Below are 23,022 nucleotides of genomic sequence, written 5' to 3'. Positions count from 1 at the left end.
ATAGCGTGAATCTCCCCGTAGCCACCCATTTCAATTCCCCGTTTCATTCCCTTGCTGACATGTCCCCCCGTGGTCTCATGCACTGCCAGTTTGAGACCACTTGCTAATTAGAGGAACAATATCTCATCTTCAGATTGGGCATTAAATTTTCTAAATGTAAGTTTTAAAAATTTTAAACTTACACCTTTAAACTTTTGGCCAACGAGCAGTTGCCACCCAATTCTACCCAATTGACCTACACCTCTGCTATGTTTGGAAGGGTGAGAGGAAACTGGAGCCCCTGTGGAAAACCCATGCAGACATGGGAAGAGTGTGATTCGAACCCTATTCCTAATCGCTGGCACTGTAACAGCATTGAACTAACTGATACAATAACTGTGCCGCCTTTTTTGTTTTAGCTTTTGTTAGCCCCCCTCCTCCACTTCTTCCCCTGTAGCCTTCCCCCATCTCTGCCTCTCTCTCCGTTTTCCCTCCGTCTCCTTTCACCCAGACATAATCAGTTCCCACCTCTCCCCTTATCATATCCTTTTGTTGGTCTGGACTCCTTCCCCAGCCAACACTCCCTGCTTTTTGCACATTCTGCTTCTTCTTTGCTTATCCATTAAAAAGGTCGGCAATATACATCTTTGCTGGAAGATCAGCTGAGTTCCTCCAGCATTTCTGTGTGTTTTTAACTACCATCACAGTGTCGGCAGATGTTCGTGTTTCACTCTGTATGTCACCTAACCTCAGTGGGAAAAGCCTACTACTACCTGAATTTACTCTCTGCTGCTGCCGGCTGGACACACCTCCCGAGGCGAAGCTCCCCAGTTTAAAAAAAGCCTGTTTCAGAACTTCAGTCTTTTGTGATTATTGATGGTGCGTCAAGCCTCATAATTTTAAATACTTCTATCCAACACCTCCCAAACTCCTTGCCCCTGGTTCTTCCTTCCAACTCCCTTGCCCCGCTTCTTACCCCTCTCCCCTTTAGCCCAGCTTCAGTCTGTCTCCCTCAGCACGAATCTGGACGACACCTCCCAGAGGGCATCGCGGCAGACGGCACATGCGCAGTGCGGTCAGAGTCAGCCCGGCTCGGCGACCAATCGGGCGCCGCGCCGCGGGGATGACGCGTCACCCGGGCAGCGGCTGAATCGGCGGGCGCCGGCTGGCCGGATTATCGGTTCGATTCTGCCCGGGGTGGTGGTTGGGGAGCTTTGTACCGGTCCGCCTGGGCCCTCGCCTAAACTCTTGCACTCGCTAGCTGATTGGATGGCGGTTGCCGGGGTCCGGCTCCTGGCCTTGGGCCTGCTGCTCGCGCTCAGCGCCGGCGCCGTGGAGGTGAAGCGGCCCCGCGGGGTCTCCCTCGTCAGTGAGTAACCTCCCAGGGAGGCTAGCACAAGGCGGGGGCGACGGGCGGGCGGGCGTGCGTGCGGGGCTTCCGGTGCAGCCGGCCGCTCGGCGCATTTAATGCATCCTCCGTGCCTGTAATGCAGCCCAGGCGTCCCGCAGCCTGGCCCAAACCTTGCATTACCGACAATGCAACGTGTTTAATTGACGATGCACAGCAAATGTTGGAATGCAATACAATACTGCAGGAAATGGGCCAGTATTTCTGGTAGTAAAGTTCCATTGACAATAAATTAATAGTGTAGCGAGTTTGTCCACTGTAACATACCTAGTATCTAATGCAAATTTTAAAAAGCAGTCCTGATACAGAAATTGTTTTTTTTTTGTTACAACAACAAAGATACATTAGAGCAGGAATGACGAACCTTTTAATTTTTAATTTAGAGATATAGCATGGTAACAGGCTGCTTCAGCCCACGAGTACTTACCAGGGGTTTAATTGGGCGGTACAGACTCTTGGGCTGAAATGGCCTGTTACCATGCTGTATGTCGTCTAAATCAAAAGGTTGGCCACCCCTGCTTTAGAACATAAGAAACGAGCAGGAGTTGGCCACCTGGCCCGTCGAGCCTGCTCTGCCATTCAACGAAATCGTGGCTGAGTTGATGTTTGACTCAGCTCCACAGACTTTCCTTTTCCCCATATCCCTAAATCCCCCTGCTATGTAGAAATCTAACCAAACCTGCCTTAAATATATTTACTAAGTTGGCCTCCACTGCTTAAATGTTAAAATTAAGCTCACATTCACCATTTCAGCTGGCAGCTCGTTCCACGCTCCCACCACTCTGTGTGAAGAAATTACTCATCATATTCCCCCTAAACATTTCCCCTTTCATTCTTAACCCATGTCCTCTGGTTTGTACCTCCCCTCAGTGGAAAATTTGCCTACATTTACTATGTCTATACCCCTCATAATTTTAAATACTGTACCTCTTTCAAAACAAAGCTTGATTCTGGCCACTTTCATCTGTATTTTAATTGGTGGAAGATGCAAAAAGTCCAATACTATTGTGAATTTAGCAGCTTTGCAGCTTGGTGCTTATCAATGTCAACAGTTGTTGGTCAAGGATATAGTTGACTAGTTAATAGCTGATTTATGATGGAGTCTTACAACCCAACTTGAGCTCGAAGATGCATTACATTAGTTGGTTTAGGTTGGATGTACTGTATGAAACAAGAAAGTGTGCAGGTCCGTGTTTGTAGTAAATAAATCAGAGCGCTGGAGAAGCTCAGCAGTTTCCTACAGTGTCCATAGGAGGTGAAGATATATCACCAATGTTTTGGGCCTGAGCCCTTCGTCACAAAGGCCCAAAATATGGTTTATATCTTTGCCTCGTGTGGACGTTCCAGGGCCTGCTGAGTTCCTCCAGTGCTTTTGTGCATTTAAGTGTGGTGTGCTGTGATAAAATATTTGGGTTTGAACGAGTTCAGTTTCAACTGTGGCAGCATGGCTCAGCACATCTGCGATCATCTCTAATGTTGTATGTGCAGTGTAGAATGTAATTTTTCCTGTGTTTCAGATTCATGTGTCCCTTCTCAGGAAGTCACACAAGATCTGGTAACACCATCTGTCACCTACCTGCCTCTTTTCCCCTCCCACTCCATCCTCATCTGTCCTTCCCATAGAACACTACAGCACAGAAAGAGGCCCCATTGACCTTTCTGGTCTATGCCGAACCATTTTGTTTTGCCTAGTTCCACTGACCTGCACCCAGTCCATAGCCCTCCATACCCCTCCCATCCATGTACTTGTCCGAATTCTTCTTCACTGTTAACATTGAGCCCACATTCACCACCTCAGCAGGCAGCTTGTTCTACACTTCCACCACTCTGAAGTAGTTCCCCAAAACTTTTCACCTTTAACCTATGTCCTCTAGTTTGTATCTCACCTACCCTCAGTGGAGAAACCCTATCTACAATTACTCTGTCTACCCCCCTAATAATTTTAAATACCTCTATCAAATCTTCCCTCATTCTTTTACGCTTCATGGAATAAAGTTTAACCTTTCCTTATAACTCAGTTCCTGAAGTCCAGACAACATCCAAGTAAATCTTCTCTGCACTCTTTCTATCTTACTATCTTTCCTGTAGTTAGGTGACCAAAACTGCACACAATATTCAAAATCTGGCTTCACCAATGACTTATTACAATTTTACCATAACATCCCAGTTTCTATACTTTGATTTATGAAGGCCAATATGCCAAAAGCTCTTTTTACAATCTTATCCACCTGTCACGCCACTTTCAGGGAGTTATGTATCTGTATTCCCAAGCCCCTCTACTCTACTGCACACCTCAGTGCTCTACCATTCACTGGGTGTGATAGTACAGATTCTATCACTGATGTGTATATCTACATATGTACATATGGTAGTGTAGGATGACTGTGATTGGCTGAGAGTGTAGCCACACCTTCTGGCAGGTCTTAAAGGATTGCTCCTAGCCAGACCAGGTCATTCTGGACTGGTCGGCCTACTTGTGATACGCTCCAGTCTTTTAGTTAATAAAAACCTTGGTTTGGATCAACAAGTCTTTGGTTCTTTTGACGCGCACTACACTGGGTAAGGCCTTTCTTGATTTGTCCTTCCAAAGTGCAACACCTCAAACTTGTCTGCATCAAATTCCGTCTCCCATTTTTCAGCCCATTTTTCCGGTAGGTCCAGATCCCTCCGCAGCCTTTGAAAACCTTCTTCGCTGTCCACAACACCTCCAGTCTTGGTCTCATCTGCACCATCATCCTTCACCCTGTGATCTTGGTGTACCTGTTCCCAACTGGCCCACCTCACCCCTTCCCTTCTCTTTATACTGGCTCTCTTCTCTCTCCACTGTTAATTCTGATGCATGGTTTTAACCGGAAATATGAACACTTCCTTTCCACCTGGATGCTGTTTAACCTGCTGAGTTCTTCCAGTATTATTTATTGCTTCAGATTCCGTTGCTTCCTTTCTCAGCATTTCTAGAATGCTGCATGGAGTGGCACGGTTAGCGCAGCGCTGTTACAATGCCAGCTGTGGGTAATGTAATAAAAACAGACTGAAATGCTGGAGGAACTCAGCCAGTCTCTCAGTGACCATAGGAGACAGATATATTGCCCTCGTTTCAGGGCTGAGCCCTTTATCGAGGAATAAGGAAAGAATAGGAGATCTTAAAATACAAACAGGGCCGGCTGGGGGAGGAGTCCAGACCAACAAAAGGTGTTAATTGGATGATAAGGCGAGAGGGGAGAATTGCTTTTGTCTGTGTGAAAGGAAACATGGAAAAGAGAGAAATAGAGCTGGGGGAAGGTAACGGGGGAAGGTGATGGAGTGGGGGTTTAACGAAAGCCAGAGTTGATGTTGATGCCATCCAGTTGGAGGGTTCCCACTTGGAATATGACATTGTTCCTCCTCCAATTTGCGGGTAGTCTCGGTCTGACGGTGCATGAGACCGTGGGCAGACGTCAACAAATGAATGGGGTGGGAAATCTGAAATGGATGGCCACTGACTATTGCGGTGGATAGAGCCGAGATGCTCAACAAAATGATCTCATTGTCTGCATTTAGTCTCTCCGATGTAGAGGAGACCGCAACGGGAGCACTGGATGCAGTAGATGACTCCTGCAGATTCACTAGTGAAATGTTGCTTGATCAGGGTTGTAGGTCAATTGGGTGTAATTGGGCAGCATGGAATTGTGGGTTGAAAGGGCCTGTTACCGTGCTGTATGTCGAAATTTAAAATAGCATGTTCTTCCATATACATCCCAGGGTTGATTATGGGATCTCATTGATATACTGTATATAAAATTCTGGGAAGGCTGTCTGGCTTGGATGCAGGAAGAACGTTCCTGATGGCTGGGGACTCCAGAACCAGAGATTTTATTCTAGAGCATAATGGTAAGCCATTTAAGCCTGGACTTGAAGAGGCAGTGAGTTTTACATCCTAGGAGAAGGCCCTTGTGCCCATCTTCATGCTTTCCAAGCTTATCCCATTTGGTTTTATTCAGCCCATATCCCGCTAAACCTTTTAAATCTGTATACCTGCCCAAATGTATTTTAAAATTTATAGTTGTACGTACAGTTCTGGCAGTTCATTCCAGATACCTTCCAGACTCTGCAGAAGTTGCCTATCAGCTCTCTTTTAAATCCCCACTCACCTTCAACGAGAAGTTTCTTGTCCTAGATAAATATCTTCAGGAAGCAATTCAATGCGTTTCCAGGAATGAGGAAAAGGGGATATGGTGAGAAAGCTGGAACAGGATGGTGAATTTTGATGATCATCCATGATATTAAATGGCTGAGCTCTGTTGGCCAACTCCTAATTCCATTTTTTAATGTGCCTCTAATTGTTAATTTGGAGACATGGATGCACTTCGTGACTATATACTGTTTTGAAATAATATTTACAGGTACCTAATCATATTGGGTAAATTGCTATAATTTGTCCCGGGGGAGACAGTTACAGTCATGCTTATTAGTCATGTTTGCAATTACTGGCATTGAGTTGGTAGGGTAGAATATCTGTACCCTCATCTCCATATTTATCAAGTTTTTGCACATAAAATTTTTAAGTTTTAAGTGGCATAACTGAAGTGTGACCTTTGAGGTAATTGGATTCCAGCTGATAACAAAACAAGGCTTTCTTACATCAAAGGAGTTGCAAAGTAGATGGAACAATGTTGAGTTTGCATTCAAGAAGTAACTAAATGCTTGAAGGGGAAGGCAGATGTTCTTTGGATGACCTGAGGCATCAATCGGTATGCTGTAAGTCTCTCAGAATGGAGACCAAGAGCTGCATTTTAATACTTAGCTGATTATTATTAGATTGCAGTACGCTTGCATTCATGGCAATAAGACATCTTGTTTATATCGCGTTAAACAATGCAGGTGCAGGAGTGGGTGCAATACTCAAAAGTGCTGGAAGAACTCAACAGGTCATTCAGCATCCATGGGAAATCAAGGGTAACCAACGTTTTGTGCCTGGGCCTTCGTCAAGTATAAGTAAAATCAGGCAGGCTGAATTTAAAAAAAAAAAAGTGGGGGGGGGAGAGGAGGGAGGAAGAGGTAGGGGAAGGATCATAAGCTAACAGGCAAGATCTCATAGGGGAGAAGAGGAAAAATGATCAGGGAAAGGGTGGCTCTCTTGACAGGGAAGGGAACTGGAGGAAATTAAGACAGGGATAGGAAAAAAGATTCAATGGAGGGGTTTCATTGAAATTGGAGAAGTCACTGTTAATGCTGCCTGGTTAGAGAGTGCCCATGCTCCCTGTGGATGCTGCGTGACCTGCTCCAGCAGGTTTGTGTATTGCACTCGACCCAACATCAAAGGACTTTCTTGTTTAATGTAACGGGTGGAGTTTATACTTCATTAGCAGTGGAGCAGCACTTTGACTTTCTGATGTTGCTCAAGGTGAGGGAATATAGGGAATTTAAAACCTATACTGGCCCTCACTAGGGAAGAAAAAATATTGACAGAAAAATAAATGGATTTTCATGAATAACTTGTTCCTGTTCTTGTAGATCGACACTTTTATGAGGAGAATAAACCGTTCGCATGTTTGGATGGCTCCAAAATAATTCCATTCCATGAGGTGAATGATGACTACTGTGATTGCAAAGATGGCTCGGATGAACCAGGTTAGAGCTGTCTCTTTAACGAAATCTTCCAGCGATCCGTCATTTGCATCAGCAAACTTGAACCGCCTAACACTTGCTCACAAAAACATGTCCATCAGGCAGTATTCATGAAGAAAGGAAGTGAACATCAGTGTCTGTTCATCACATTCAAGTATTTACCACTTAGATGGTCTCTGCAGTTACTTCCTAACCCATTAACTTGTCACTGCCATCTCTCACCAGGTTTCCAACATCCACTGTGTTTAAGTTTTGTACCACAATGATTTTAACCCATTTAACTCTGTCCTAGATTTCAGGGACTACCAGCAACTGCATATGCTCCTCGTTTTCTGGGACTGGTCTTATACCCAACCACCAAGTGATTTGTACTGATATTTGTACTGTAGTTTACCCATGGACCTAGTTTGGAGTATATATTATGAAAGGTTAAAATTGGATTGAAGACAAAATTTGAAATTTTCTTAATTATCATTTGAATGATCAGGTTGGATGTGGATAAAATTTTGTACATTTGGTGCCAGTGCAAGTGTAATGTATGGGCAACCCCCATGTTACGGGGAAGGGGCGGTGGGGGTTATTTTCCTAGAAAATGGGTCGCATCACCAAATTTTGTAATGGGAAGCCCCTTTGACTGCATATATATGGGGAAAAAAAGTGAATTGATAAGTATTTACTTTGTATTCCCATGTAAATTTCGCGCAAGTGAATTTTGCTCTGTATCTCAATTCTAGGAAGTAATTTGTAAATCCTGTAAGGTTGAATTTCTGCTGCCTGAAGTGGGTCAGTCGCCTGTTGCCAATAAAACGGCACAGTGGCATTTTCCGAGACTAGCCTCATCAGCAATGACGAGTTGCACTATGGAGAAGAGGTGGAAAATCTCGTAAATGGTGTGAATGTAACAAACTGAGACTCAAGGTGAAGGACCAGGAAAAACTGCCCTCTTCTACGCCTCTATAACACTGTAGTAAAGAGAATGGAGAGCATCAAGTTCCTTGGAGTTCACAACTAGTGACCTATCATGGACACATGTCTCTTCACAGCGACTGCACTTCCTGAGAAGACTGAAGTGGGTAAGGCTACCGGCCACCATTTTGTCTACCTTCTATAGGAGCTCTATTGAGCGTATCCTGGCTGGCTGCATCACAGTGTGATATGGATGCTGTGGATGAATGGATTGGAAGTCAATCCACAGGACCATAAAAGTGACCGAGATGATCATTGGAATGCCCCTCTTCCCCCCCCCCCCCCCATTGATGTGATCTACTGGGATCGTTGTCTGAAGAGGGGGTGCAAAATCATTGAGGACCCCTTCCACCCCACACACAGCATCTTTCAGCTCCTTCTGTCAGGAGGATCAGAGCCAATGCCACCCAGGCTGAGGAACAGCTTCTTTCCACAGGCAGTGAGAATGTTAAATGACCAAAGGAACTGCTCTCACTGACCATCCAAGACTCTCAAGTACATGAAACAATATTTGTTTATGTATGCATATTTGTTCTGCATATGTATTGTCTGTATGTGTATTATGTCTGGTTGTGTATCTGTTTTGCACCAAGGATTGGAGAAAGCTGCTTTGTCGAGTTATACTTGAGCAATCATATGACAATAAACTTGACCTGAAATAATACATTGTATCATAAGGCAGGTTTACTTTTATACATATAGTAATTGGAATTTCTATTAATAATTTCATGACTAATCTCTGTACACTTCCTTTGCCATGAGCCATTGGTGTGGGAATTTCTAAAACATTTCAGAGGTGCAGGTTGTAAGTGTCCATTTTGTGTGCTGAAAGTCATTCTGTATCTAGTGAAATATATTTGTATTCACACCAAGAAAAGTAGCTTATGAGATAAGTGTTTGTCACCTTTCTACAAAACTAAAGAGCATCACTTTTTGTGGCAGGATTTAGGGCAACTGATTTCACTAAATTTGCACCTGAGCCGGTTGTAAAATCTCATCTTAGCGATTGTGGCGTGCTGTGTAATATTGCATGTTTTTTAATTGCAGTTTGAACTGCCTTAAGTTCCTTCCAGAAATGTTATCCATAAACATGATTTTGTGAAGGTGGTGTTCCTTTGAAGTGTGGTTCACAGATTTATTTTTGGTCCGACTGCAAGACTGTCACTGACTCTCTTGCGCAAATTTAATTTGTTTGCAGATTTGTTCATATCAATTTTTAAATCTGCATTTTCCAAATGGTGATGTTGATGGTAGTCTGTTAGGAGCTGTGAGTTTGTCATGTCTGTGACAGGTCCAGTGGTGAATAATGTCATAACTTCACAGAGCTGTGTGTGGTGGAGTACAGGTAGCAAACTGTTTCACAATTCTCTTCAAATTTCAGTTCTAGTTGTTGGCTTACTTGCAATTGTAAATCTATCTCAAATTTACTATCAGGTACCAAAGTTTCCATTTCAAGTTGTCAACTGATTGTACAAGTACAACCAGACGAAACTATGTTCTCTGGTCCTCGGTACAAAACCTGCAGACACACAACCAGACATAAACATGTACAGACAAATAATACATATGCAGGAGAAGTATTATTTCTATAAAATATTGTTTGTACAAATGAGCATCTCAGAGGGTAAGTGTGAGCAGTTCCTCTGGTCGTTCAGCATCCTCACTGCCCGTGGGAAGAAGCTGACCCTCAGCCTGGTGGTGCTGGCTCTGATCCTCCTATATCTCTTCCCCGACGGGAGCAGCTGAAAGATGGAAGGGGTCCTCAATGATTTTGTGCGCCGCCTTCAGACCACAATCCCAGTAGATCATGTCAAATGTGGGAGGAAGGGACGCTGTTGATCCTCTGTTACTTTTATGGTCCTGTGGATTGACCTCTGATCCATTTCTCTGCAGCAACCGTACCACACTGTGATGCAGCTGGTCAGGACGTTCTCAGTAGAGCTATAGAAGGTTGACAAAATGGTGCCCGCTTCAGTCTTCTCAGGAAGTGCAGTCGCTGTTGAGTCTTCCTGACAAGTGAGATATTGAGTAACCACAATAGGTCACTCGTTAAGTGAATGCCAAGGAACTTACTCTCCACTCTGAGTTGTTGTGTAGTGGAGGGTGGTTTTTCCTGGCCCTCTGAAGTCCATGCGTCTTGTCCACATTGAGACTCAGGTTGTTGCACCATTTCACGAGATTTTCCACCTATTCTCTATAGTGCAACTTATCGTTACCAACTCTGATGGAGCATTTGATACATTTATTGTTGTATTAAGTTGATTGATAAATTTTTATAGTCCAAAAGGAACATTGTTAATGTAACGATAATGGTTTTAATGTTAAAGTTTCCATGATCTCCTTTAATGTCATAGCAGGCTTGACATGGTGGATGGCCTACTCTTGTTCCTATTTCCTAAGCTTTTGTATTTGGGCAAACTTTCATCCAACTAATAAACAGATGCTAGGTTGGATTTCACAACAAATATTTCTTTCTTCAATAGGCAACCGCCAATTCTGTCTGCATCCCTGAGTTTGAGATTTCTCCTCCAGGGGAAACATCCATCCTGTCAATTACTCTCTTTTATAAATCCATTAGAAAACTTTTTAAATTCAGTGCTTTTAAGACCATATGACGTAGGAGCAGGGGTGGCATGGTTAGTGTAGCGGTTAGTGCAATGCTGTTACAGCGCCACTAACCGCGACCGGGGTTTGAATCCCACGCTGTCTGTAAGGAGTTTGTATGTTCTCCCCTTGTCTGCATGGGTTTTCCCCAGGGCTCCGGTTTTCTCCTTCATGACGTATTTGGACAGCATGCCGTGAGCCGAAAGGGCCTGTTATCGTGCTGTATGTCTAAATTTCTTAAAAATAAATAGGCTATTCAGTCCCTCGAGTCTACCGTGCCACTTATTCATAAGATCCAATTCCCCACTCAGCCCCACTGCCCGGCCTTCTCCCCATAACCTTTGATGCCCTGGCTAATTAAGAACTGGTCAATCTCATCCTTGATTACACCAATGAGCTGGTCTCCCCAATGGCCAGTGGCAGCAAATTCCACCGATTCACCCCCCCCCCCACTCCGGCTGAAGAAGAAGCTGAATTTTCACACATCATCTCACTGAAACAACCCAGTGATTCCTCTGCACTACTTCTAATGCATGCATGTCCCTTTTATACAGAGACTTGAATGTATGTGGTACTCAAGGGTCACATATTCAACGAAATTAACAGATCACAGATTATATTTCACATTATATATCATGGAGAGTGGGCGGCAGTCTCCACTGCTTACTGACTCTAAAATCTACTTCTACAAGCATGTATAATTATGCAGAGGCAAACAAGCTGTTACACAAAACAAGATTACATCATGGAATTAAACCTTTGAAAACTACATCAAGGCCTTTACTACAATTTTTGTACATGAAAAAAATCATAGTTTTGTCCAATTTGAGTGCATCAATACCACTGTTCTTGCACTTAGCTGTGGTTAAGGCTACAACTTGGCTTCGAAAAAATGTCTCGTTGAACAGATGCTGTATTAAATGGGCTGTTTGCCAATTATGTTAGTCACCGTGTCAATCCTTCTTAAAATTTCTTGCACCCACATACTGAATTATGGTGGAAAAGCTTTGTTTTGTGTGCTATTAAGTCAAGTCAACCATTGAATAGAACAACAGGTAGTGCAACAATAAAAAGCAAAAGTGAGTGATGTTACCACTGCATTGAAAATGCTGCATTAATCTAGTTATCTGTACCTGAATGCTAACCATTGGTGTTTTCAGACCCCTATCTGTCAAGTGGTGCCCATTTATTTCACTTGTGCATATCCTTTCACAGGTATTTTTTTATCCTCACAGCTTGCTAACTCTCCTTCCATTGTATCATCAGCCGACAGGATATTCTCCACATCATTTATATAGACTGTAAATAGTTGAAGTGCCAGCACCTTGCATGGTTCCTAGTTGCTAATCTGAAAAGATCGTTTTGTGGGTTAGGCCTTTCCTTATCCACACCATTGCATTACCACCATCTCTTGTGCAGTAACAAGAGGTAACAAGTGTGTTGGATGTCCAAACACACAATATCCACTGGTATACCTTTATTGCATCAAAAATGTTTCTCAAATTTATCAACCATTATTTCTGTTTTGTAAGAGAGTTACCCTGCATAATTGTCTGAAAACATTTCCTTAGAGTTCACTTAACTAGTGAACACACAGCATCTCCTCACTTGTTAGGAAGGTGCAACAGCGACTGCACTTCCTGAGAAGACTGAATTGGGCAAGGCTACAACCCACCATTGCGTCAACCTTCTACAGGAGCTCTATCAAGAGCGTGCTGACCAGCTGCATCACAGTGTGGTACGGGTGCTGCAGAAAAATCTATCAGACCAAAAGTGGCAGAGAGGATCACTGGACCCTTCTTCTCTCTCTCTCCTTCCCCACCCCCAAATCGATGTGTTCTGTCAGGGTTATTGTCTGAAGAGGGTGCACAAAATCATTGAGGACTCTATCACTCCATACACAGCTGCTCCAGTCGGGGAAGAGATCCAGGAAGATCAGAGCTAGCACCACCAGGCTGAGGAATAGCTTCTTCCCACTGGCAGTGAGAACGCTGAACAACCAAAGGAACTGCTCGCACTAACCCTCCGAGACTCTCGTATTCACAAAACAATATTGTAGAACCCCGATTTAATTTGAATTTGGATATAACGTGATGAGTCATTATACTCTGGTTTCAGGCTGCCGTCAGGAGCAAGTGCATGTGCTTGGGGTTTGCGGGGACTGTCAGTGTACTAAAAATTAATTTGTTTTAATTTCAATTGTAACAACAACTATTTTATTGAAACCCCACTTTTTGGCAATGTAATTTTTTTTACCTAAGCCCTCGTGTTATAATGAGGTTCCACTGTTGAATACTCCTCCTGCATATGTATTTTCTGCAAGTGTGAGATATCTGGTTGTGTTTTGCACCGAGGACTGGCCAATGCTCTTATCAGGTTTTCTAGTGCATTCACATGACAATAAACTTAAGATTTTCTTTGTCCTGTTATTATATCCTCAATAATTGATTTCTGGAATTTCCTAATAACTTGTTTTTATTATTATACATGTGTCATACCAAGGTTTAGTCTGCGCCGAGGTTTTTTTTAGGTACCGTGTGGAAAGAACAAGGTGGCTGTCTGTGGTCCTGGCTGACAATGTGAATAATGACAGGAATAAAGGACATGCTGTTCAGCACGGACAAGCTGGGATTTTGGGCATGCTCTTGTGCTGTCTGAATCGATTACTCAATAAAAAGGATATCACATCGTGGACTGTGGCAAATTCATTAATGCAAATTATTCTGCGTTTCTACAACGTGATTACACTTAATAAGTACTCGATTGTTGACCAAATGGTTTAAGAGCTGAAATTGCAATCAGCAGTTTGTAAATCCTTACTACCTTTTCTGGTCATGTGGACAATAAATTACAGGGCTAGTGCCATTTGTTTTTATGCAATTCATTCGTGGATTTGAAAACTGACAACAGTTTGGTAATTTAAATTGGGGTAATTAAATAAAATCTGGAATAAATGTGATTCTCAGTAACAGTAAGCATGAAAAATTACCAGATTGTCACTGGACATTCATTCGTGGAGCAGGAGTCGGCCATCTGGCCCATTGAGCCTGCTCCACCATTCAGAAAGATTGTGGTCGATCTGGCTGTGGACTGGGCTCCACTTACCCATCTGTTCCCCATAGTCCTTAATTCCCCAACAATTCAAAAATTAAATACATTTGTAAATGTATGTAATGATACTGCCTCTACTGCTCCATTGGGCAGAGAATGCCTCAGATTTGCCACTCTGGGTAAAACATTTTCTCCTCATCTGTTACTGTATGCTGCTCCTCTTATGTGTTTGCTCTGGTTGGCTCTTGTCTGTCCCTTCAGTTCAGAGCAATTCGGATTGGACAACAAGTTTTGGACGCATTATGCAAACAGATAAAACAAATCCCAGATTGCTCTTTCCAACAAAATAGGTTCATCATCTTCATGTTTTTATGTTCTCTTTTGAAAGACGTGCCTTTGTAATGATGCCATTCAACTTCAAAAACCCTGTGTCAGTTTGGCTATTCATTCAGTCACCTATTTCCATCTCCCAGCTGCTGCCGAAAGACTGATCTCCCCCCCCCCCCCCCCCCCCCCCCCACTGCACCGTGCGCAACACATGGGAAGGTTTGATGTGCTATATGCGAGGAAGTTGTTGTTGAAGTCCCTGTTCTTATTTCCTTTCACTAGGAACAGCAGCCTGTCCAAATGGCAACTTCCACTGCACGAATGCTGGCCACAGGCCTCGGTACATTCCCTCGTCCCGTGTGAATGATGGCATTTGTGGTAAGATCTCTTGTACCAGGGTTGCATTTTGATGTTGGGAACGGGCTACTCCCACAACAGGAAAACAAGGACTTGTCTTTTTCTTTTCCTCAAATAAAAATGGATTTAATAGATATCAATGTATTTATTTGCATATTAAAATCTTGCATGAGGCTCGTCCTTCATTGTTAGTTCTGCAGCATAGAGCCAGCTTGTTCTTGTTCCAGGTGACCCGGAATATTATCCAGTCCAGGATGAAGTAGTTCTGGCAACTGTCACAAGTTTCGCTCCTTGTTGAGGTTGCTGCTAAGCAGTGATGTGACTTGGATGGTCCAGAGTTGAGCAGAGACGAGTGGCAGGAGTTCTTAAATCCTTGAATGCACTTCCTTGTGACCCAGGAACACAGAGCCAGAGTGAAAACCCATTTGAATCCAATGATCTTGACATTACATTTTTATCTGGTGTAAGCCTGCAGAATTTGAATCTTTCCTCTGTTATCTAATCTTTTTTCTCTATTTTACTATTGTAGCCACTTAGATTAGGGTTTCTAATTTCTTTTAATCCCTTATTTTAAATCATCCATACCAACCTTTAACACAGTCTGTAAAAGGACAAGTTAGCCATCCATGGCCCCAGACAAGATGGTTCTTGACAACAAGGCCAGGTTGCAGGACTGACCTTTAATACCTTGATAATTGTAAAACATGTATCAGAATAACTGCTTAAGATTCCAGTTGCAGTACTATATACAGTAGAATCCCCATTATCTGGCACCTATGGGGATCACGGATGCCAGATATTTGAATTTTCTGGTTGATTGAGACACAATCTTACAACGCACTCTTAAGAATACACCATTTAAAAGACAGTGCAAAATGTAAAGTAATTTGAAAGCAAATCAGTATTGTAGTATTATGTAAAGTATGCTTTAATCAGGTAATTTCTGTATCTTACAATTTAAATTCAAACCACAGTGCCTTCATAATTTAACCCGCCTTCCCCCAAGCTTGCAGATAAAACCTTACTAATATACATAATACAAATAAAAATGCATTCTTACTGGACAGGGATAGGGAGATACTTGGGAAGAGTCACCCCAGCAGCGAGTGGCATTGCCAGTCTCTTCATCCTGAGTGCCACCATTTTATTCAAACACAACTTTATTGAAACTTTATTCAAATGTCTGCTGTGGGCGGGGTACGCCCAGGGCACTACCCTGGCTGAATGTTTGCTCCCATCTTCAAAGAGTCATGTGTTGCTTTGGAGAACATTTACTTTTACAATTTTAAAAGTTCATTTAAAATTTAATTTATTCTTATTTATCTTAAGTTCTATTTATTTATTTATTTCCTTGGGGTTTTTTTGCCGGTTGATTGAATTTCAGATAATGGGGATTCTACTGTGAAACATTACTAATATAAAGCAATAATAATTCAGTTAATTTGCACTCTTCACATAACTCTTCAGTGGTCTATTTGTGGATGTTTTTAAAATATATCGTACTTAAAAAGGAATAAACATTATTTTAGTTTTGGTGCCGAGTTTTCAGTGCTCTGGAGCACAGAGGATTCTTGGTATTCTGACTGCTTTTCAGTCACCATTCAGTCACTTCCAACTTGATAATTTCAGGGCAAATAATTCTATATTCTGCAGGCTTTGCAGGAGCTCGGTGATTTAAATTGCAGGGTAAGTTTCCCAAGGCCTACACGGTTTCTGGCTCAAATTCCACCACAGTATCTTAGGACTTCAAGTAATTAAATTCTTTAATTAAGAGCTAGTGTCAATATGGTCACTGTGAAGCCTGGATTAAGTACCCGCAAGACTGTTGGTGCACTAAGGATGGGATAATGTGCACTGCAACTTTGGCAGGGAATTTGGGGGGGGGGGGGGTGGTGGCAGGGAGCGGGGAAGGAACCCAAGTTCTGGAGCAGCTTGGCTAGAATGAGTACTTTTTTTTCTGATAACCTGCTATTCAAATCAATCTTGCTTGCTGAAATAGCCACGATTGTGTACCTTGTGCCAAGTTGGGTCACAACTACATGAAAAGTATTATTTCCTTTCCTTCTCCCTTACATTTGAAATTCATTGATGCCTTGTGTTTATTCTGCATTCCCTTTATCTTCATTCCAAAGACTGGGCTCAGTATTCTGCTTCATTTATAGAGTGGGGGAGGGGGGTGAAGTGGGAGAATATATTAATAGAACATTACATCACAGTAGAGGCCATTTAGCCCATGATGTTGTGCTGACCTATAAATTCCTTCCAAAAAACCCTTCCTACCTTGTAATCCTCTATTTTTATTCCATCCGTGTGCCTGTCTAAGAGACTCTTAAATGCTCCTATTGTTCCAGCCTCCAGCACCATCCCTGGCAAGGCATTTCAGCACGCACAAGTATGTTTTTTAAAAAAAAATCTCTATTGTCTCCCCTAAACTTTGCTCCCTTCACTTTGTAGAGATGCCTCCTGCTAAAAAGCTGCTGGCTGTCCTCCTTATCTATACCCCTCTTAAATTCTTGTAGATCTCTATCAAGTCCTGTGCTCCAAAGAGAAAATTCCCAGCTCTGCTAGTTTTGCCTATTTTCCAGATATTTTCCAGTCCAGGCCACATCCTAGTAAATCTCCTCTGCACCCTCTCCATAGCTTCCACATCCTTCCTATAGTGAGGTGCCCAGACTGAACACAACCTGGGGTATATATTGCATTTGGCCCAGGGGACATCAATCTTGATGTTTTTAAGAAGATCCAACACTTCCACTTCCTTAATCTCAAACGTTGTCCAATACACAGACCTGTTCTATTCCGACTTCAGCTTACTCAAGGTCCTTTTCTCTGGTAAATACTGAAGCAAAGTATTCATTTAGGACTTCTCCAATCTCCTCTGCCTTTATCCATAAGCGGCCCCACCTTCATTCTCGTCATCCTTCTGTTCTTCACATAGGCATAGAAAGCCTTGGGGTTCTCCCTAATCCTAGTTGTTAAGGCCTTCTCATGCTTCTTGAAAATATATTTTGGATGCAGTTAAATTCTTCAGAATTGTGCTCCTGTTTGAATCTAAATACTGCGGTATGGGTTCAGGAAAGGGATTTGTATCCGACCCAGTTTTATTGAATGATGAGCCCTTTTTTGGAAATTTGATACCCTAAATTGTGGGATACTTGGCTTAAGATCTCTTAGTTATTGAGTTTTCTGAATTATTGGTGGATAACCCTGTTTTCATTGTGCATGTGTACATTGTTTCTCTCTTGTCACCTTTGTAGATTGCTGTGATACCATGGATGAGTACAATAGTGGGGCTTTATGTATAAACACCTGCAAGTAAGTATACGGTCATTGTCAGTAATTGCTTAAAGACTTCTATAAGTATTGAGTTTTGCCGTGTTCAGTGTTGGCTCAACAAAAACTTCCTCCTGAAAAGTTTTGGGCTGGGTTCTTATTGTAAGTCTGCTATCTGATGACTTAGTTTCATTCCTGCAAAAATTAAAATACTTATCTCTCCTTGTGACTGTGTAATGCGCGTCGAAAGAACCAAAGATTTGTGGATCCAAACCAAGGCTTTTATTAACTAAAAGAATGGAGCATATCACAAGTAGGTCGACCAGTCCAGAATGACCTGGTCTGGCTAGGAGCAACCCTTTAAGACCTGCCAGTAGGTGTGGCTACGCTCTCAGCCAATCACAATCATCCTACACTACCATCTGTACATAATATACACATTGGTGATAGAATCTGTACTATCACAGCCTGCTTATCTGCTCCCTTAGTAACTGGCTGAGAACAAGAAAACCTGCAGTAGCTGGGATCCAGTGCAGTATGTAAAAATTATGAAGAATTAATTTTAAAAAAAGTAGTCATAGCATGGTAACGGGCCCATTCGGTCCACGAGCCTGTTATACCTGCACCCCCAGTACATTTTGAAGGGTAGGAGGAAACTGGAGCACCTGGAGGAAACCCATGGGGAAAAGATGCAATCTCCTTACAAACTGTGCTAGATTCACAACACCGTTATCATAACGGTTGGCAAAATGCCTTTACAGCACCAGCGATCGAATCTGGGTTTCAAACCCTGTGCAGACTGTCAGAAGTTGGTTCCTCCTCCCTGTGTCTTTGTGGGTTTTCCATTGGGGCTCTGGTTTCCTCCCTCAGTTTGAAACCTACCAGGGATGTAGGTTAATTGGGTGGCACAGACTTGTGGGCTGAAATATCCTGATACCATGCTGTATGTCTAAATTTAAAATTTAAATTAAATTTAAAATTCAAACCGGGTCCAGGTTGCTGGTGCTGTAACAGCATGGCACTAACCGCTATGCTAACTGTGCCACCAAGTACACATAAGTGCTGGAGAATTCAGCAGGTCACACTGCATCCATAGGAAATAAAAGCCTTTTGCTTTCCATGACCTGCTGAGTTTCTCCAGCAGTTTTGTGTACTGCAAAGTAACTGTCTGTTGTTTGGCCTTGTGATTGTCAAATTTCCAAATTTGTGTATCTGTTATGCTGATGTGTTAGAACCATAGAATGCTGCAGCACAGAAAGCAGGCCCTTCAGCCCTTCTGTTCTGTGCTGACCATTGTTCAGCTAGTCCCAATAACCTGCTCCCATTCCATAACCCTCCAATCCATGTACAAATTTATTCTTAAAACTCAAGATAGAGTCCACACCCACCACATCAAATGACAGCTCATTTCACACTCCCACCAGCCTGAGTGAAGAAGTTCCCCCTAAACCTTTCTCCTTTCACCCTAAAGCCATGTATTTATCTCTCCTAATCTCAGTGGAAAGAGCCTACTTGCCTAATGTCTATCCCCCTCAAAATTTTACAAACCTCTTTTAAATCTCCCCTTATTCTTCTACGCTCCAAGCAATAAAGTCCTAACCTGTTTAATCTTGTAACTCAACTCCTGAAGATCTGGCAACATCATAGTAAATATTCTCTGCACTCTTTCAATCTTATTGATAGCCTTCCTGTATCTAGATGACCAGAACTACACACATTATACCAAATTTGGCCTCACCAATGCCTGTGTAACTTCAACATAACACCCCAACTCTATACTCAATACTTTGATTTATAAAGGCCAAGATGCCAAAAGTTTTCTTTACAACCCTGTCCACCTGTGATGCCACCTTCAGGTAACAATGTCCCCATGTCTCTTTGCTCCTCCGCACTCCTCGGTGCCCTACCATTTACAGTGTACATCCTTCCTTGATTTGTTCTTCTAAAATACAAGAACTCACACTTGTCTACATTAAACTCCATTATCCATTTACTGGCCCATTCTCCCAGTTGGTCCAGATCCCTCTGCAAGCTTCGAAAATCTTCCTTACTGTCCACTACGCCTCCTATTTTTGTGTCATCAGCAAATTTGCTGATCCAATTTACCACGTTATCATCCAGATCATTGATATAGACAACAAACAACAATGGTCCCAGCACAGATTCTTTTTTTAAAATTTTTTTTATTTTTCACACTATGAACCATATTAACCAAAATATACACAAACATTTCCCTCTTGAATATACAGTGTCATTTTCTCCCCTTTTTCCCCCTTCCCTTCCCTCCCTCCTTCTCAGCCCCCCTCCCTACCCACTAAACGTTCAACAAGTACAATACAATAAGCCCATTAAACAATGTCATCACACAATGAAAATAAACAAGAAAATTGTGTCATCTACTTTTACACACTGGGTCAGTTCATTTCGTCTTTTTCTCATTCTATCATTTTAGGGGGTGGAGGTCTGCGGTAGGCCCTCTCTGTTGTGTTCCCAAATTTGTTCGAATACTGTGACTTTATTTTTAAAATTATATGTTATTTTTTTTCTAATGGAATACATTTATTCATTTCTATATACCATTGCTGTACTCGCAGGCTCTCTTCTGATTTCCAGGTTGACATTATACATTTTTTTGCTACAGCTAAGGTTATCATAATAAATCTTTTTTGTGCTTCATCCAATTTGAGGCCTAATTCTTTACTTCTTATATTAATTAGAAGAAAGATCTCTGGATTTTTTGGTATGTTGCTTTTTGTGATTTTATTTAATACCTGATTTAGATCTTCCCAAAACTTTCCCACTTTCTCACATGCCCAAATTGCATGTACTGTTGTTCCCACTTCCTTCTTACAGCAAAAACATCTTTCTGATACTGTTGGGTCCCATTTATTTAACTTTTGGGTTGTGGTATATAGCCTGTGTAACCAATTATTTTGTATCATGCGTAACCTCGTGTTTATTGCATTTCTCATAGTTCCAGAGAATAGCTTTTCCCATTTTTTATCTTTATGTTTAGATCTTGTTCCCACTTTTGTTTGGGTTTACAGCTTATTTCATCGTTCTTTCTCTTGCAGCTTGATGTAAATGTTTGTGATAAATCTTTTAATTGTCATTGTGTCTGTAATCACATATTCAAAGCTGCTTCCTTCTGGTAACCTCAGCCTGCTTCCCAATTTGTCCTTTAAGTAGGTTTTCAGTTGGTGGTATGCAAACATCGTACCGTGAGTTATTCCATATTTGTACTTCATTTGTTCAAATGTTAATAAATTATTTCCCAAAAAACAATTTTCTATTCTTTTGATCCCTTTTCTCTCCCACTCTCTAAAGGAAAGGTTATCTATTGTGAAAGGGATTAGTTGATTTTGCGTCAATAATAATTTTGGTAGTTGGTAATTTGTTTTTTTCCTTTCTACGTGAATCTTCTTCCAAATGTTGAGCAGATAGTGCAGTTCTGGTGAAATTCTATGTTGCACCAGTTTTTCATCCCACATATAAAGTATATGTTCTGGTACCTTCTCCCCTATTTTAACCAGCACAGATTCTTGAGGCATATCACGACACAGGCCACTAGTCTGAGAAGCAACCATCCACTGCCATTTTTGAATCCAGTTTACAACCCCTCTATGTATACCTAGTGTCTTAACCTTCTGAACTAACCTCTCTTGTGGGACCTTGTCAAGGGCCTTGTAAAGTCCATGTAGACAACATCCACAGCCTTTCCTTCATCAACCTTCTTGGTAACTTCCTTGAAAAACTTAAGATTTGTTAAACACTACTTACTAGGTACAAACCCATGCTGACTATCCTTAATCAACCCATGGCTGTCTATGTACCTATATATAGGTATTACTGAGATGCTGGTAATTACAGAGGAAGTGGGCATCTTCTTACTGCTGAGCCTGTCCATTATTCCTATTCTAATTTTATTGTATTCTCCCCCGCATACTCTCAGACTTCACCCCTCAACTACAGAGGGGCATTTTGTAGTGGCCAATAAAGTTGTCAGTCTGCGTATCTTTGGGATATGAGAAGAAACCGGAGGACCTGAGGGAAGCCCCTGCTGTTAGACAATGTGCGAACTCTGCTTAGTTTCTGGAGATGTGAAGCAATAGCTCCACTAACCGCTACAGTAAAAATGCTGCAATGCTGGAGAAACACACCAGGTCAAACATCTTACTTTATACAGCAAAGATAGCCACATTGTGGGCTTTTTTTGTGGTGCTGGATGTATCTTGATCTGTTTAACCTGCTGAGTTTCTCCAGGATTGTGTTTTTGCTTCAACCACAGAGACCGCAGACCTTCGTGTTTAACTAACTGTGCCACTATAATACTTTGATGGGAAATATTTTGGACTTTTCCTTTAACTGCAAAGAAATGCTTGACTTCCATCTGACACTGAGTCCATGGGATAGGACAATATTCAATGTTGAAACAAAACCTGTTTGGGTTCTAGAGCTTAATACTAATTGCTGTATGATTATCCACTGCTGCATCGCACCTTTAGGAAGACTTGGTGAATCCTGGTCTGAGTCTGGAGTTTGTTCTTGTGACTGTGTGAGATTTATCTGGGTGTTCCAAAGACCTGCTGATTGATGGGTTAATTGGCCTCCTAAATTCCTTTTTTAGGGTAATTGGTTAAAACATTCAAAGGTGGGTTGACAGGCAAATGAGAGTAGGTTTCAGGGAAATATGGAATGATAGAAACATAGTTCAGAAACAAGCCCTTTCACTTCACCTGGATGGCCTCCTGTGTCAAAGTATCTCCTCAATGAAGTAATTTTGTGCAATTTTCCAAATACTCCAGGGAACAAGGACGCAAAGAAAAAGAAACCCTTCAGAAAATGGCAGAAATTGCCAAAGAAGGATTCAAACTGAAGCAACAGCTCATTGAAGAAGCAAAGAAAAGCAGAGAAGAGAAACAGGTTTGCTAGTACTCTGAATTCCACAGTCATCATGTGATGTCTGCACAAGATGCTGGTGAGATCGCATTTGCAGTATTGGGTCACCCAACCATAGTTGACCTGGAAAGAGTGCAGAAAAGATTCATGATAATTTTGGTGGGTCTGGGGTCACTTGCATCATAGGGGTTGGATAGACTTTTGTTCCTTGTGTGTAGGAGGCTAAGGGTGGAGGGGGGGTGGGGGGTGGAGAGAAACCATAGCATAAGGGGCATAGATAAAATACATAGTCATAGTATTTTTTGGGAAAGGTAGATTATGTCCTTGAGTTCATGTCAGGTTCAGTTTTGCCATGGTAGGTTGGAATCAAGTTTAATTTGTTATGCTAACAGACAATGACATCTGTGACATGAGGAAAGCACAAAAGTCTGCAGACACCACAATTGGAGTAGAAATACAATGCTGGAGAAAGTCAACAGGTCAAACAGTGTGGTTTATGACACATGTGAGATCTCGCCTTTCTTCTGTTTGTGATCTTTAATATTTATCTA

The 23,022-nt window shown here is 42.1% G+C and overlaps 1 protein-coding gene across 2 annotated transcripts in view; it reads left to right on the top strand.

The window, feature by feature from the left end:
* Positions 1 to 1,072: 1,072 nt before the first annotated feature.
* prkcsh (PRKCSH beta subunit of glucosidase II) overlaps positions 1,073 to 23,022 on the top strand; it is an 83,445-nt gene continuing 61,495 nt past the window's right edge. The window contains exons 1-5 of one of the 2 annotated variants that reach the window (XM_069927196.1): positions 1,073 to 1,348; positions 6,881 to 6,997; positions 14,225 to 14,320; positions 17,557 to 17,614; positions 22,378 to 22,495. In XM_069927196.1, coding sequence (XP_069783297.1) covers positions 1,249 to 1,348; positions 6,881 to 6,997; positions 14,225 to 14,320; positions 17,557 to 17,614; positions 22,378 to 22,495 — 489 coding nt within the window. In that variant the 5' untranslated portion in view covers positions 1,073 to 1,248. The remainder of the gene's footprint in view (positions 1,349 to 6,880; positions 6,998 to 14,224; positions 14,321 to 17,556; positions 17,615 to 22,377; positions 22,496 to 23,022) is intronic. The other variant, XM_069927195.1, reaches the window with a different exon arrangement.

Source organism: Narcine bancroftii, chromosome 3 (genome assembly GCF_036971445.1).
Source record: "Narcine bancroftii isolate sNarBan1 chromosome 3, sNarBan1.hap1, whole genome shotgun sequence".
Classification (NCBI taxonomy): Eukaryota; Metazoa; Chordata; class Chondrichthyes; order Torpediniformes; family Narcinidae; genus Narcine; species Narcine bancroftii.
The sequence above is the reverse complement of the archived record's forward strand: the minus strand, read 5'-3'. Positions and strand labels throughout refer to the sequence as shown.